Source organism: Trachinotus anak, unplaced genomic scaffold (genome assembly GCF_046630095.1).
Source record: "Trachinotus anak isolate AG129_WGS33_773 ecotype Australia unplaced genomic scaffold, CSIRO_AGI_Tana_v1 ptg000039l, whole genome shotgun sequence".
Lineage (NCBI taxonomy): Eukaryota > Metazoa > Chordata > Actinopteri > Carangiformes > Carangidae > Trachinotus > Trachinotus anak.
In genome coordinates, this window is record NW_027273890.1 from 2,415,186 (window position 1) to 2,428,861 (window position 13,676).

The 13,676-nt window shown below is 38.7% G+C and overlaps 1 protein-coding gene across 15 annotated transcripts in view; it reads left to right on the forward strand.

Moving 5' to 3' along the window:
* Positions 1 to 13,676, forward strand: part of pard3bb (par-3 family cell polarity regulator beta b) — a 189,839-nt gene that overhangs the window by 38,506 nt on the left and 137,657 nt on the right. For all 15 annotated transcript variants that reach the window (XR_011687191.1, XM_071472713.1, XM_071472707.1 and 12 more), the window contains one exon: positions 5,799 to 5,893. Coding sequence is in view for 14 of the 15 variants with exons in the window: in XM_071472713.1 (XP_071328814.1) it covers positions 5,799 to 5,893 (95 nt within the window). In the remaining variant the exon portion in view is untranslated. The remainder of the gene's footprint in view (positions 1 to 5,798; positions 5,894 to 13,676) is intronic.

Here is a 13,676-nt window from a genome sequence, read left to right on the forward strand (position 1 = left end):
ATGAAGAACCGAGGCTGCTTTCTGTGGTTCTGTGGTTTTCTGTAGTAGCTCTGTGCTGTGTAGAGGAAGAGCACAAGCCCTGACATGAGTTAGGCTCTGGCATTTGTAATTGTCTCACAAAATATGTCCAAATTAGACCAAGTAGAAGACAAACCAGTCCATGTTAACTCTGGCAACCACAACTGCTCTGTGACTGTATTTTCAGCACTTCCCCCACTGCTGACTTTCTGGGACTTTCTGATGACAGGGTCTAGTTTTTCATGGTCTAAATGCTGTTTCAAATCACTCTTGTGACTTAACAAAGAAAAAAAAGCCCTTTGGGAACCTTTTGCTTTTAACCTGTAGGTCGGTGCATAAACAGGTCAATGCCATAAGTGATGTTAAACAAGAAACAGGTTTGGTGTGGCTCAGTTTTGATGAGGAGGTTGACTGTCGGGCCAAGTCGGTGAGGGACAGCAGTCAAGTCATCACTTAGGGGAGATGGATAGAGATGAATAATCTGTAAATTGAAAACATGAAAGAAGAGATGGAACATGTCCATGTTTGACATTTTCCAACGGCTTATTAGATACAGTGTATTCTTAGGCTGAAAGCCATGTACTGTGCGTTTTTTAGACAATACCACAGGAAGGATGTTAATTTGATACGAACTGAATAATATTAAACACAAAGGTCAGGCTGTGGTGGCCGTTTTCTGTGGGACACTGATGAAAATAAGATGAGGGCAGCTGAAATGTTGGCAGCACCGTCTCTGAGATGCAGACGGAGATGGGGATAAAAAAGAGTTGGACGAGGAGGAGAAGAAGAAAGAGAAGACAGGAAGTGTATGTGTTCTGTCAGGCTGCAGAGCAAAAACTGATGTCTGTGTCTGGTTACTGTTATTTGGACCAGACCTATCAGCATGACCTTTCTTTTTTCTCTTTATCCCTCTCTTTCTGTCTTCCACTGACTCTCTCCCCCTTTCTTCATCTCTTTCTTTCTGTCTTACTTCAACTCAAGTGGCTGCTCAGTACAGGTTGTGTCGACGTGAGTGTGAGGGGGCTTAGATCTGTCACAGCAACTTGTCCAAATTGAATTTTGCCTTATCATAACAAACCATGTGGCTGATGGATTGTGTGTACCTGCAATTAGCAACAGCCTTTGCATTATATCCAGTTACCTCCTGCTTTAATACTTGTACTCCTAGATTCCACTTCCTTTAGTTATGAATTGTAGACTGTGTACTTGCTTTGTTGCATCCATCCTGTTGGGCGCTTGACATTTAAACCTAATCTGTCAAGGTTGTTTTCAAAATGTCATTAATATGTCAAATGAAGTGTGATAAAGTTCATCCATCTGCTGTAAGCTGCATTCTGTCAGCAAGTTTCTTTATTTTCCGTCCTTGCTGCTTTTAATGATGCTATGCTATGCTATGCTAATGACATTTCTCAGTCAGCTTTAGGGATGTCAAACAGGTCATTTAGCTCAAAGTCTCGCAAACAGGATAAAAAATCATAAGCACAGTTTTAAATAGTAGACGACTGCAGGAAAAACTCCTGGTCCCGGTCCCCTTACGTCTAACTTCACTCATGTATTACAGCACGACCATGTATCTTGTATCTAGTAGCTAGACAGCAGTAACAGCATCGACATTTCAGTTTGTATGACCTTCCAAAATTGTGAAAGGGGCCTTAGCTGTATGATCCAGACACTGTTAAGGCAGGAAGTTTGGTCTGTTTTAGTACAGTCGCCTGTCAGCAGAGATTAGTGGTAATGTGTGACTGTCATGGGAGATTAGAAGTAACGGAGCTCTGGAGACTATCACTGTCGATGTTGGAAGGTCAGACCTAGGCCTCTGTCACTGTCTAATGTTTTGCCTCTCACTCTAAACACCTGTCTCCCTCTCACTCTCTTCACGCTGTCTTATTCTGTCAAAATCTTTTTTCTACATTACACTTTCTTTCATGTTACTCGCCTCCTCTTTTCTTGTCTCTTTGTCTCTCTTCCCTTGTGGTCTCTGTCTTTCTACTGACCAGCTTTTCTTTACTTGCCAGGTATCGACAGATAGAACATAGTCACATGATGTTTTATACTTCAGTCTCAATAAAGAACTCTGAAAAACTGTAGTGTTGATGAGCACCGCTGCTCAAAATCAAGATCCAAGGTGTTGGATCTGTCTTGAAAACTTAGGAAGGATAATTAACAGTAGAATAGATAGGTCAGGCATTTTCATTGGAGGCTAATAAAATCTTAGATATTTAAGAGACAGCAGGTACTTTCACAAGATATTTACCCTCAGTAAGATTTTAAGAAAAAAAACAGCTGTAATTTTGATATAAAGACCAAACAGGTTTAAGTCTATTGTTCAGTTGCGAGTAAACAAATGCAAACAAGTGTCAGTGAATCATAATGAGCCTTTAGAATAAAGGATCAGACAGTATTTAAGCAGCTGAAATAATCAGTCGATTATTTGATTAGTTGATCAGTTGATCAACAGAAGAAAAACTACAACTGCAGCTATTTTGATTGATTAACTGTTTTAGCCATTTTTCAGGCAGCATAGTGAATTCTCTGGGTCCAGCATTCAAGTGAGAGGATTTGCTGCTGTTCTTTGCCACATATCATTGCAAGTGGGATATCTTTAGATTTCAGAGTTCTGGCTGAACAAAGAAAGACATTTGAAGACGTCACTGGGATCTTGTGATGGGCATTTCTTCACTGTTTTTTAACATTACAAAGGCTAAATATTTAATCAGTCAAATGATCAATGAAAATTTGCAGATGAATTGCTAATTAAAATTAAAAAATAATCAATTGCAGGCCTATTTTAACATATTTGTGCAGATTTTCCATTAATAAAATTCCAAGACAGTGTCCAGCCTCTTATCAAACTCCTTTATTTCTTCAGCTGTTAGCCTGCTAAATGAGAAATGGCAGGAATAGTAGTCAGTTTCTTATCATATGTGAAAACCCATGAATATATATATACGGGTGTATTGCCACTGGAGACCATATATGAGCTGAGCTGTTGTCGCTGACAGTAGAACGTCGTTGTAGTTGTATGGCCGTGCATGTTATGTGTATATTTACTATTTATTGTAACTGGGAACTGTCAACTGAATTGCTCCATTGGGGGTAAAAAAGGTTTTCTGAATCTGAATCTGAATCTGAATCATGCTAATGATACAATATACATGTGGTCTCCCTCTGTATAGTGACATTACTGCAGCTGAATAGAGGGTAGTGGGGATTGGTAGGTGATTTATGACTCACTGTGAATTTCAGAAGACCAGTGTGGTAAAAATCATTGATCTGTCTAAATGCCTGCAGGCATATAGGCAGAATATCAACACTGTTAGACACGAGGATAAATACCAATGTGCTGGAATTTATCTTAGTATGCCTTAATATGAACATGGACTATACAGTGGAGCATTTTTATTTTCTTCAGTTTTGTCTTAACCATTTTCCCTGTTAATTTTTTTTGTTTTATCTTTTTATCTTTTCTTATCTTCTTTTCTTTTCCTGTTAGTCCTTTTATTTTTCTAGTGTCGCTCTCTTTTGTCTCTTATTTTTGCATCTTTTGCCCTCCATCCATTTATCCCCCTTTCATTGCCTTTCCTTGAGGAGATTAATTGATTAGGTTTGATGTAATCCATACTCCCCAGCCAGTCTTAAGAGCATCAAGGGTCCGTTTTGTGACAATCGATATATGACCCTACAAATATCATTTGGCGTGTGTTCTGAGTAGTCCGCTCATTTAGAGTTCCCTCCACCCTCACCACCACCCTTCTCATTTTATTCCCAGTGGATCTATAGAAGCTAACATGACAGTGTTCTTGATGTATATGTATAGATTGATGGGCCCTATGAATGGAGATGGTAGATTTGAGGATTGGGAGTGTACCACACAGATCATAATAATACCTCCAGTTATAAATGTTATTTATTTGCGTAGCTCTCTGCAGTGTTGACTTTTCTCTCCATTTCACTATTTCACCAAAGCCCCAGCAGCAGCACAGGCAACAGTGCAGTGTGCTTCATCCATCAGCTTCTGTTAAATAATGACTTTATGCAGCAGCCTGATGAGACACTATCATACATTACCTACGCGTGCACAGAGATCTGAGAATCAGCCACTTTTTGGCTGTTTGCACACCAGAGTGTTACCTGAAGGGACGTGAAGGGGATGATTCATTAATAGCTGAGCTCACTCATATATCCCACAGCAACATTTAGGAATGAGCTTTATGATGATGCTGCCATCCACAGATATGAACGTACACATGTAAATGTCTCCGGCTGTGCTGATGAATTTGGTGGATTAAAAGAAGTAGTTATGAAACCCTTAGGTATTTCACTGGGTTCATATTTTAGGTCCATGCTTTCTTTCTTGTTTCTTTCTTTTATCCTGTATTAATTGTTCATGAACCACCAGTGTATTAGTTTTTTTTTTTTTGTTTGTTTTCAAAACAAGTTAAAAATGGTAGATGAACAGTAGTTTCCATGGAGTTGCTAACATGCCAGTTATAGCATCTGTTCAACAAATTCTGCTTTGGTAGACGAATGTTTTCATTGGCATTTTGATGCAGCTTTTCTTATCAAAATTGTCTTAAATTAAGTTTTAGATTAGACTGTTTTCTATTTAAACCCTGCAGAGGCCCTGATTAATACACATGCAGACACATTTGTGTTTATCTGTGCTCATTCTTTAGTATCCACCCTACCTTTATCTCATTTTATGATAATCAGTGTTCTCACCAAAACAGCCTATTAGTTTATTACGCTGAATGTTTGGATGTTCTTGACTTTGACATGTCTTGGACTGAAGTCACAGGTACATTATGGTGACAGGGTGGAAATTCATTTTGTCAACCTAACAACAAAAAAATACTCATCTCTCCTTCTTTCTTTCTCCTTCATCACGCTCTGACACTCACAAAGAAACACACACAAACTCCTGTCTGTAGTGCGGCAGGACGAGCTCAGGGTCTGTATCTTGTCATCTAAAAGATTATTATTAGACATGAATTTTGCTGAACTGTGACTCCATCAAAATAGCATTAGCAATTTTAAGACAGTTAGGTGTGTCTGTGTGTTTTTGGAAGCAGTGCAGATGCAGCCTTTCTCTATTCTCACCATTTTGCTCCGTTGACATCTCCTGTTCCATTAACAGTCTGATAGGAGACAGTCACACTGAGTCATACTGACAGAGATGGGTTCCTCTGGTTTTTACCAGGGGAAAAGAGCACACCTTGAAAAAATGCAGCAGGATTGAAAAAAGAATAGAGCAGAATAAATGTGGATTATGACAGAAAAAAACATAAAAATGAAATAAAGTTAGACTCGGGGGCTGTTAACATTGTAGGTAATACATTCAAGTCATTTTTCTGCAGCTAAAACTGTTTGGTAATAGTCTTTATTTATATAGCACTTTTCAGACTCTCTGTTACAAAGAACTTGACAAAGGCAGTTTGGTTCTATATCACCACATTCCTCCTGCAGACACCTGCTATAAACCAAGAATCAGGGAAAACTAGTAGATGTACAGCTACTAGTTTTGTACTGTAGAGACACACATGTCTCTGCTTCTGTTGAAAACAATTTTTCTCAACTTGTCCCAGCTGCAGAACTAAGTGTATAATGCTGCAGTGAAATGCTAAAATGTAGTAGGTTAGACAGAGAGTGGTGACTGGTCTCAGCTCTTCAGGTATTCACCCAAATCATAGCCTTCTTCAGAGTGGGCCTTAAAGGAAAAGAAAGCTGAGAGGTACCTTCACATCTCATCGTGCCTGTGTGTGTCCCTGTTTTTTCCACAGACACCCCCCTGCTGGTGAGAAGTAGCAGTGACTCAGCCCTCAGCCCCCCACTGACTGAGGCTGAACCCTCCCTCAGTGAAGACACCACTGACATGGTAAGAAACTAAGAATATGAATAAAAAGACACATAGACTTTAAACACACATTGTTGCTGTGTCACTGAGGCTGCAAATGCTTTTGTGAGAGCCTCCTGTACACACACAAATACCCAGCTGATGACAATATGTGTGATATCAAGTTGTTATAATACTGAAACATTTCTAAAACTCTGAAGTCTTGCTTATTTCTTTAAGAGCCTGCAGCGTTTGTCTGTTCTCGTTACAAAAATGCTTGATGGATGGAGTAACTTACTGATGATTATGGTTGAACAAAGATCAGAAGGTCATCAAAAACATTTAGGTGTGTCCCCATTAAATAGAATAGATCTTTGTAAAGCTTGTAATATGTGTAGTGACATTGCTAAACATGTTAGGCTCATGCACAAGACATACGTTTTTTTGTTTTCATTCTGTTTCCTGTTGATAGTTTTTGAACTTGTTTATGTCCCTCCTGCAAAAGAGCGGCCTCATGTAAGACGGGTGATGTGTCACATTTTGCAGATTCTTAATGATTTTTGTGGCCACACTTTCAAAATTTCAACTTTAACAGTAGAAACAAAAAAAATTAATTGAAACATTGCAATAACATTTACTAAGTGGATTCTTTACACTTATATTAGACTTCCTGTAAACTTTCTTCTAGTTTCAGCAAGGTGCACCTAAACATGAGAAAGACATGCGTTAATAATTGCAGCTTGTATCATCTACTGAATTTAGCTGCTTGTTGCTTTATTTGTGTGATTAGTACAACCCAACATGTTGCATTCATGTTAGCATTAATCAGATAATAGTTTTTTAAGGGGTTTGCTAACCAAACTTACTTCTGTCATGAAATTTTCATCAAGTCTTAAGTCAGCTTTTTTCCATGTGCTCGTATAGGTTCATCAGCTGCTGTGAGATATTGATTTAGTATGCTGAATCCTCATGGACACTGTGAGTTTTCTTCTAGTGCTGTTGAAATCTAATAGGCAGATTTTTATTAAATATGCTAAGCAAATTAAGATACCCAAGAGAATAAACACTTTGATTTTAATGACCCCGTGGCCTCTCTTCTGGCAGCATTCCCAGGACAAACTTTATATTTTTTGCATCACTGCTGGTAAAAGCAGGAAATTGTTGATATAGTTCTGTCATCTTATTACTTTACTGCCTACTAATGTGTGTGTAACTGGAAGAACCAAATTTTGCCCCAAGGATTAAATAAAATTCCTTGTTTTTTTCAGAATAGTTAAAAAAGTCCAACCTCAGAAATGTTGTGCCCCAAATTTGTTTAAAGTCTGTCTGAGATTCTTGTTTGTGTCAGGCCTTTATATTTATTTATGATACTATGAAGACACACAGAGCCATCAAGTCCTATGAGATAATCATGCAGAATAATTGCATAGATATCCAACGAGCAATGCTTTGATTTGTTTATTGAACACTGTGCTGAATCTTTTATTTTGTGAACATACTGTGCTGAATCTTTTATTTTGTGAACATACAGAGCCTAAAAAATGTGCGAACGTGCACACACCAGTATCATCGCAAATACTTTTAAATGGAAAGAAAGATCAACATATGCACTGATAACATGGGGAAGGAGTAAGCTGTGTGTGTGGTGGGGGCACATGTGTTTCAGGGTTGGGTGGTGGGTGGGTTGAGCTTATGTGTCTTCATGTTCTTTCTAATTCTGTCACACTTTGTCACATCAGACTTCTCTAACAAAGACAAATGACTTTAGTTCTTTTTTTCCTCTCTTTTCATCCTGTCTCTGCATTTCTCCAAAGGGCAGAGGGCAAACACTTGTTCCTTTCTCCATTTTCCTCCTCTGCTTCCTCCTCCCCCTCTTCCTCTCCTCTTACCACCACTGACTTCATTTCTTCATCTTTTCCTTTTTTTCACATTGTCAACATCTTTATTTTAAAATTAAACCTTTGGGTCCATGCTTTATATAAAGCTGTCACAACATTAGCTACTATTCAACTTGTACTAAAAAACCTTAATTTCTTTTCTTTATCTTAGCTCATGCTTTTTTCTTCTTCATGAAAACTGCAGTTTTGTGCAGCTTCTTTCTTTTTCTCTGCTCCTTTTATGAAGCAGTTCACTCTCTAAGCATCTGCTTTGCCACTTTGACCTCAGAGCCTCATGTTTAACCTGCTGATCCACGCTGTCTGTCCTCTCTCCTCTGAAGCTAATATATGTTTTTCCACTGCATCTCCTATTTCCTCTTGACCTGTGGAACTAATGGCTTTACTCTGTATCTCTGCATGTTTCTGTCCTTTGCTGTAACATCTCTCTATCAGTTTTCTTCCTGTTTTGTGTGTCAAACTCACAAAAGATCAGGTGTATGCAACACCGGTAACATTGTCAATATAAACAGTAGCTATAATTCAGTGTGACTTAATATTACATTGAAAGGGAAAATAGCAGGTTTGGAGCATCCAGGTGTAGTCGTGGATGTTGTTTTACAATTGTTTGAACTCAGGCTGTTCTTAGAATGAGTTTCTTTATCTCTCAACTTTACTCTGTAAACTTTACATTTTGCTATATTGTCATTGCTTATTCTGAGTTTCCACTTTCACATCTTCTAACAGGTAGGAGACAAGTATTTTGTGAAATAAATCTACAAATCCTCACTTATTGCATCCTTGTCTCCTTCACTCTACATCCCCCACCAGTTATTTTGTCAGCTTTGCTCAGGTGATGATTCGTATATTTATTTTACACAAATACACTTGTTTTCACAAAATTAGTGACACTAATGAGTCATGCACACAGACATGCATTTGCTTATGAGAATGTGGTGATAAATATTAGAATACAGTGTTCCAGCTGCATACAGATATAGTTTCAGGGACTTGTTATGACAGTGTTACAGCTGAATATCCCCTGTAGATGCCTGGACGCAGCAAATCCCTCAAGTTCTCTGGTTGAAGGAGCTCCACGCCTGATTGGACTCTTGAGTGGTGAGGGCTGAACCCTTGAGACTCCTCACTGGACAAACACCTTTTTTTTTTTACCCTCACTGTTTTCCCTGTAGAACAACCTGTTTGCAAGGTTCAGTTCTTTTGGGGAATGTGATTGGTTCTCAGAGGTGGCCGATCTCCCTGTTCAGTGTAGCTGAGGGTGACCTAACATGTTTTTGACTATACAACATGCAAAATTTAACAACAAATCGCTGTATTTATTGTCTTGTTAACAATTTGATCGCTTGTTTTACCCAATCATAGTAACTAGGCAGGCCGCTATCTGTTATGACCCCCGGAAATAGACCACTCTGTTTTGATATGCAAACTAGAGCTGCAGGGAACACTGTGTTGCAGCAGTGAAACCTGTGTGGATTTGTCACTAATAAACCCTAACCCAACACTAATCTATTTACTTTTCCAGGTGAAATGTAAGCCGGAGCTGAGGAATGTAGATCATGTTGTTCTAAGCTCAGCGTCCACTCTTGACATCCTAGCTCTGTTTTCATGGCAGGCTATCACTCATGTGGCTGGCAATATAAAAGACTACTGGGTGTAAGTTACACGGTAGTCTTATTAAGACTGTGCGCGTCTGGGTGTTTATGCGTTGGTGTGCCTGAACGATAGCAGGCACATATATGATTTCAGCTACAGCAGCTGTGTCTCTCTCGTACAGTTCATGCTCCTTAGGTTTCTCCACTCACAGATAACATCACAGCTTTTATCAGAACAATATTAGCCAGGGTTTTTCCCTGAATTAAAACTACTGTTGTGGTTTTTATTGTTTAATAATCTACACAATGTTCTGTTAAATGGCTTCAACATTGGTAGAAACTCACACCATCATAGCTTTGACCTTTTTGACAATTTTGACAAATGAATTTTCATCAGTGACCAATAATGAACCATCTTGAAAGAATTAACCTTCGAGGGAACAGAGGAGAATCATATTGTCCATGTCACACCATTCAAATGTTTAAAATGCTCCTCAATATAAATGTAGGTTTACAGTAAGTTGTGATATAGTTTTTAACGGTTCAGATGAATTTCAGTTGACCACATTAGCTGGTGGAAACAGTGATCATCAAGAGATCTCCCGATCACGCATACACAGTTCGTATGTACTGTTTTTTAAACAGAAAAACATGAGGTGAGGTCAGTTTAGCCAGCATCACATCGGAAAATTTAATAACTTGTTTTATGATTGAGTTGGGCACTGTCTTGTGGCCATTTGAGGAGCATCAGCTGGGGTCAGAAGTCAGCAGGGGAGATGTGATGCTGCCTGTTTTCCCCATCTCTCTCTTCACGTTAGATGTTTTATTGTGAAGTAAAGTCAAATCTCATCCCAGTCCCTGTAACTTTGGAAAACTATTAAGGGCTTTTATTTATTTATTTTTGCTGTTATTGTCGTGATTGGCCTATTCCGATGTTTGTGCCTTGTGAAGAAATAGCAGAAAGGGAGAATCAGACTAGACAGTAATTTTGTTTTGCTTTAATTTAGATTTTATAAAGGAAACAGGTTTTTCCTGCTCAGACTTCAACAAGTGAGTATTTTTACCTTGACCAATTTCATAAACACAGGCTTACCATCCAAGTCTATCAAGTCTTAAGAAAAAGAAACACTAACATATACAGCACCATCCAAAGGGAGCATCATGTATTTTGTTACAAACCTATTTACTTCAGTAAGTCTTGTAGAGACTGTAGGTGTCTGTCTGTCTTTAAATTTGGTGTCAAGAGTGTGAAAAGCAAAAGATTTATGTGTCATCAAATTTCACACATCAAATGTGTCTGTGTTGGGTCACATTCAGCAACATTTCAGACTCGTTGACGGCACCAGTAAATAATCATGTTATATCCAGTGAGACAGCATTTGATGAAGAGATGCGTTTGAGTTTTTAATGTTAATATTTCTAAATTACATGGTTGACCCAGTCGTTTGGAAATAAGTGTGAATGTAACCACTAATACTGCTGATCTACTATTTCCCTCCTGTCTTCCTGTGTGCTTGTTGGTCGTCTGTGCTTCTTCCCTGTGTCTGTCTCACACCTGCTGTGCTGCCATAACTAGCTCTGTGACCACTGTAAATAAAGAAGTTATCTTTCTGTTTTTCTCTCTCTTCTTTCCCATACATCATTTTCTTTTTATGTCGTCCTCACTATCCCTCACTCTTCCCTTTACACACACACACACACACACACACACACACACACACACACACACACACACACACACTGAGTCACTCGCTCATAGGTCTGTCTCTTCTCAACCAGCCAGGTTCAGATAGAGGTAATGGCTCTGGGTAATTGTTCAAATTGTCACTTGGCCTTTTGGTGAGAGCGATGAAGGGAAGAAAGTACTCTTCTTGCAGTAATTCTCTGTCTTTCTTCTCTCTCTGTCTTTTCTCCTACTCTCTGTCCCCTGTCTTTATTTAATTTCAATCCAGAAAGATTTAGTGGTGCAGCTCTTCCGTTCTAAATGCCAGGCACAAACGAGTACAGTGAGCCGCAAAATCACTCTCGCTGTCCCTCTCTCACTTTCCCTCTTGCTTACAGACACACACATGCACGTACACACACACACACGGACAAGGTTGCAGGTTTGTTACAATGTGTTAATCACACTGGGAGTATTTGTTCTTGCCTAGAATCCTACTGGGGCTAATAAGGCTCCACAGCCCTTCTCTGTCATGCTGCTAGGTGTGTGTACACCCGCATGTTCGTCTGCACATGTGTGTCACGGCCTTTGTGCTGCATGCGTGTTTGTCAGTGATCATTTTGTAAACATGTGCATGTATAGAGCCTTTTTATGTGGCTGTGTCTGCTGCTTTGTGTTTACACCTCTCCTGTTCCTCTTTGTCTGTGTTTACAATTACAGAGCTGAACTCATATTCATTAAATAAGCCAAATGAATCGGACATGTACTGAACAATGAACAACAAGGATCAGGAGCTCACTGCTCTCACCGGGTCGCACCACTGATACTTCAGGGAAGTCGCTGCTGAGCCTACGATATTGGTTGTGTTTATTTATTACTTAATGAATTTATTTATTCACTGTAAACACACACACACATGCACAAACACACACGAAGAAGAAGACGTTAAGTGTTTTAACCATTGGTACTCTAAACAAAGTTTATTTAGGAGAAGAAATACTGTTATGTTGTATTTAGAATATTATTTGTTTGCTCTCCTGTTCATCCCTCTGGCTCTTTGAAGTGGTATTAATCAAAACACATTCATTTCAATTCGTCACCCACGTCTGCAAAGACATATTTCAAGATAGATTACCTTATGTTTATCACTATCATACAGATGAACACACACACACACACACACACCCGCATAGGCACAAACTGTCCAACATTCATTACTAATAATTTATCATACTCACTCTGGGAGTGTTTTCAGGGAACACTTAGCCTGATTGGTTATTCACTAATTAGCAATATCACTAATAGTTCACTCTTTTTATCCGCTTTTATCCACTTTTAGTAATTATTAGATTGGACTGAGAAGAGTAAATGCTTGCAGCCCATTTATTACAAGCACAGTGATTCAAGGCAGGATTATCAATCATCAAGCTCAAACAGCAATGCTACTATTCTAATCTGAGTTTTTGGAGGGCCCCTAATGCTCACAAGTATCGATTGAGCTGTCTGAGGTCGGCAGACTAATGTATTAATTTTTCCCTGCAGTTGTCCACAATATCTTTCCAATAAATCTTTGTCATTTATAAGTTTTTTTTTTCTCTCTGGAATAAAGTTATCATAATCAATTTTTCTGGTGAGCTTTTATGTCACATGTATATGCATTGTCCTACTTTATATTTTAAACTAATTATGAAAGCCCTGATTGGCTGACAGTGCCGATCAATCCATGTTGGAGTTTTTGATTTTTTTCCAATGAATTTCACGGTTTCAATAATGGTTGCATCTTTAATATCTGAAATATGAGCTTCTGCTAGTGTTGGGGAAAAAATAGTTTTAATGTGATTGAGTTAATTCATTAAGATAACAGCCATAATTGTGGAATTGATTGCTGAAGTTTCAACACAGCAGGAAGTTGGTGGATTGGTCCAGGTGATGACTAAAACATCATTTTAAAAACACTAGGAAATGAAATAAATTAAAAAAGTAGAGAACATATTTAGTTTTTAGGCTTTTTCTAACACATACAAAGAAGTAGCCACTTCACTGTTCAACAAATTTTAAATGTTATTATCTATGATACTGTGAGGTCAGTATGAATAATGAGACACATTTACTCGTTCAGATTCATTTACTTGTTTTAAATTAGCCTTTGATTAGTGATGTATGTCGCTGGCCTTTGCAATTAATATGCCGCTCTTCCAAAGAGAGAGAGAAAGAGAGAGAGAGCCTATATCAACATGCAGTTGTTAAATGAGACGTACATTTAAGCACCAAAGACTTTCCAATTAATATATGACTGGCTGTTGTTATGACAAAGAGGTTAGGATAATTAATGTTACCTGCCATCCTGTTAGTAATTAAGCTCACATGACAGCATGAGTAGCTAGACCAGACTAATTGATTTCCAGGCCGCCAAACCTCAAACATATGTTTACTGTATCTGCCGTCTGTCTCACCTCACCTTCCTCCGTCTCCTCTCTTCAGCCATTGTCTCTGGTTTTTCATCCTGTCTTCTTTCACTGTCTTACATCTTTCTTATATTTCCTCTCTTCATCACTCATCTGTCTTACTCAGTTTCTCTTCTCCTTCTCTTTTTCCCCCTTCTCCCACTGACAGGTGGTAAAGGTCATATGGCAACAGGGTGAGAGGTTAAAGGTTAAAGGCCATGTTAAGAGTCC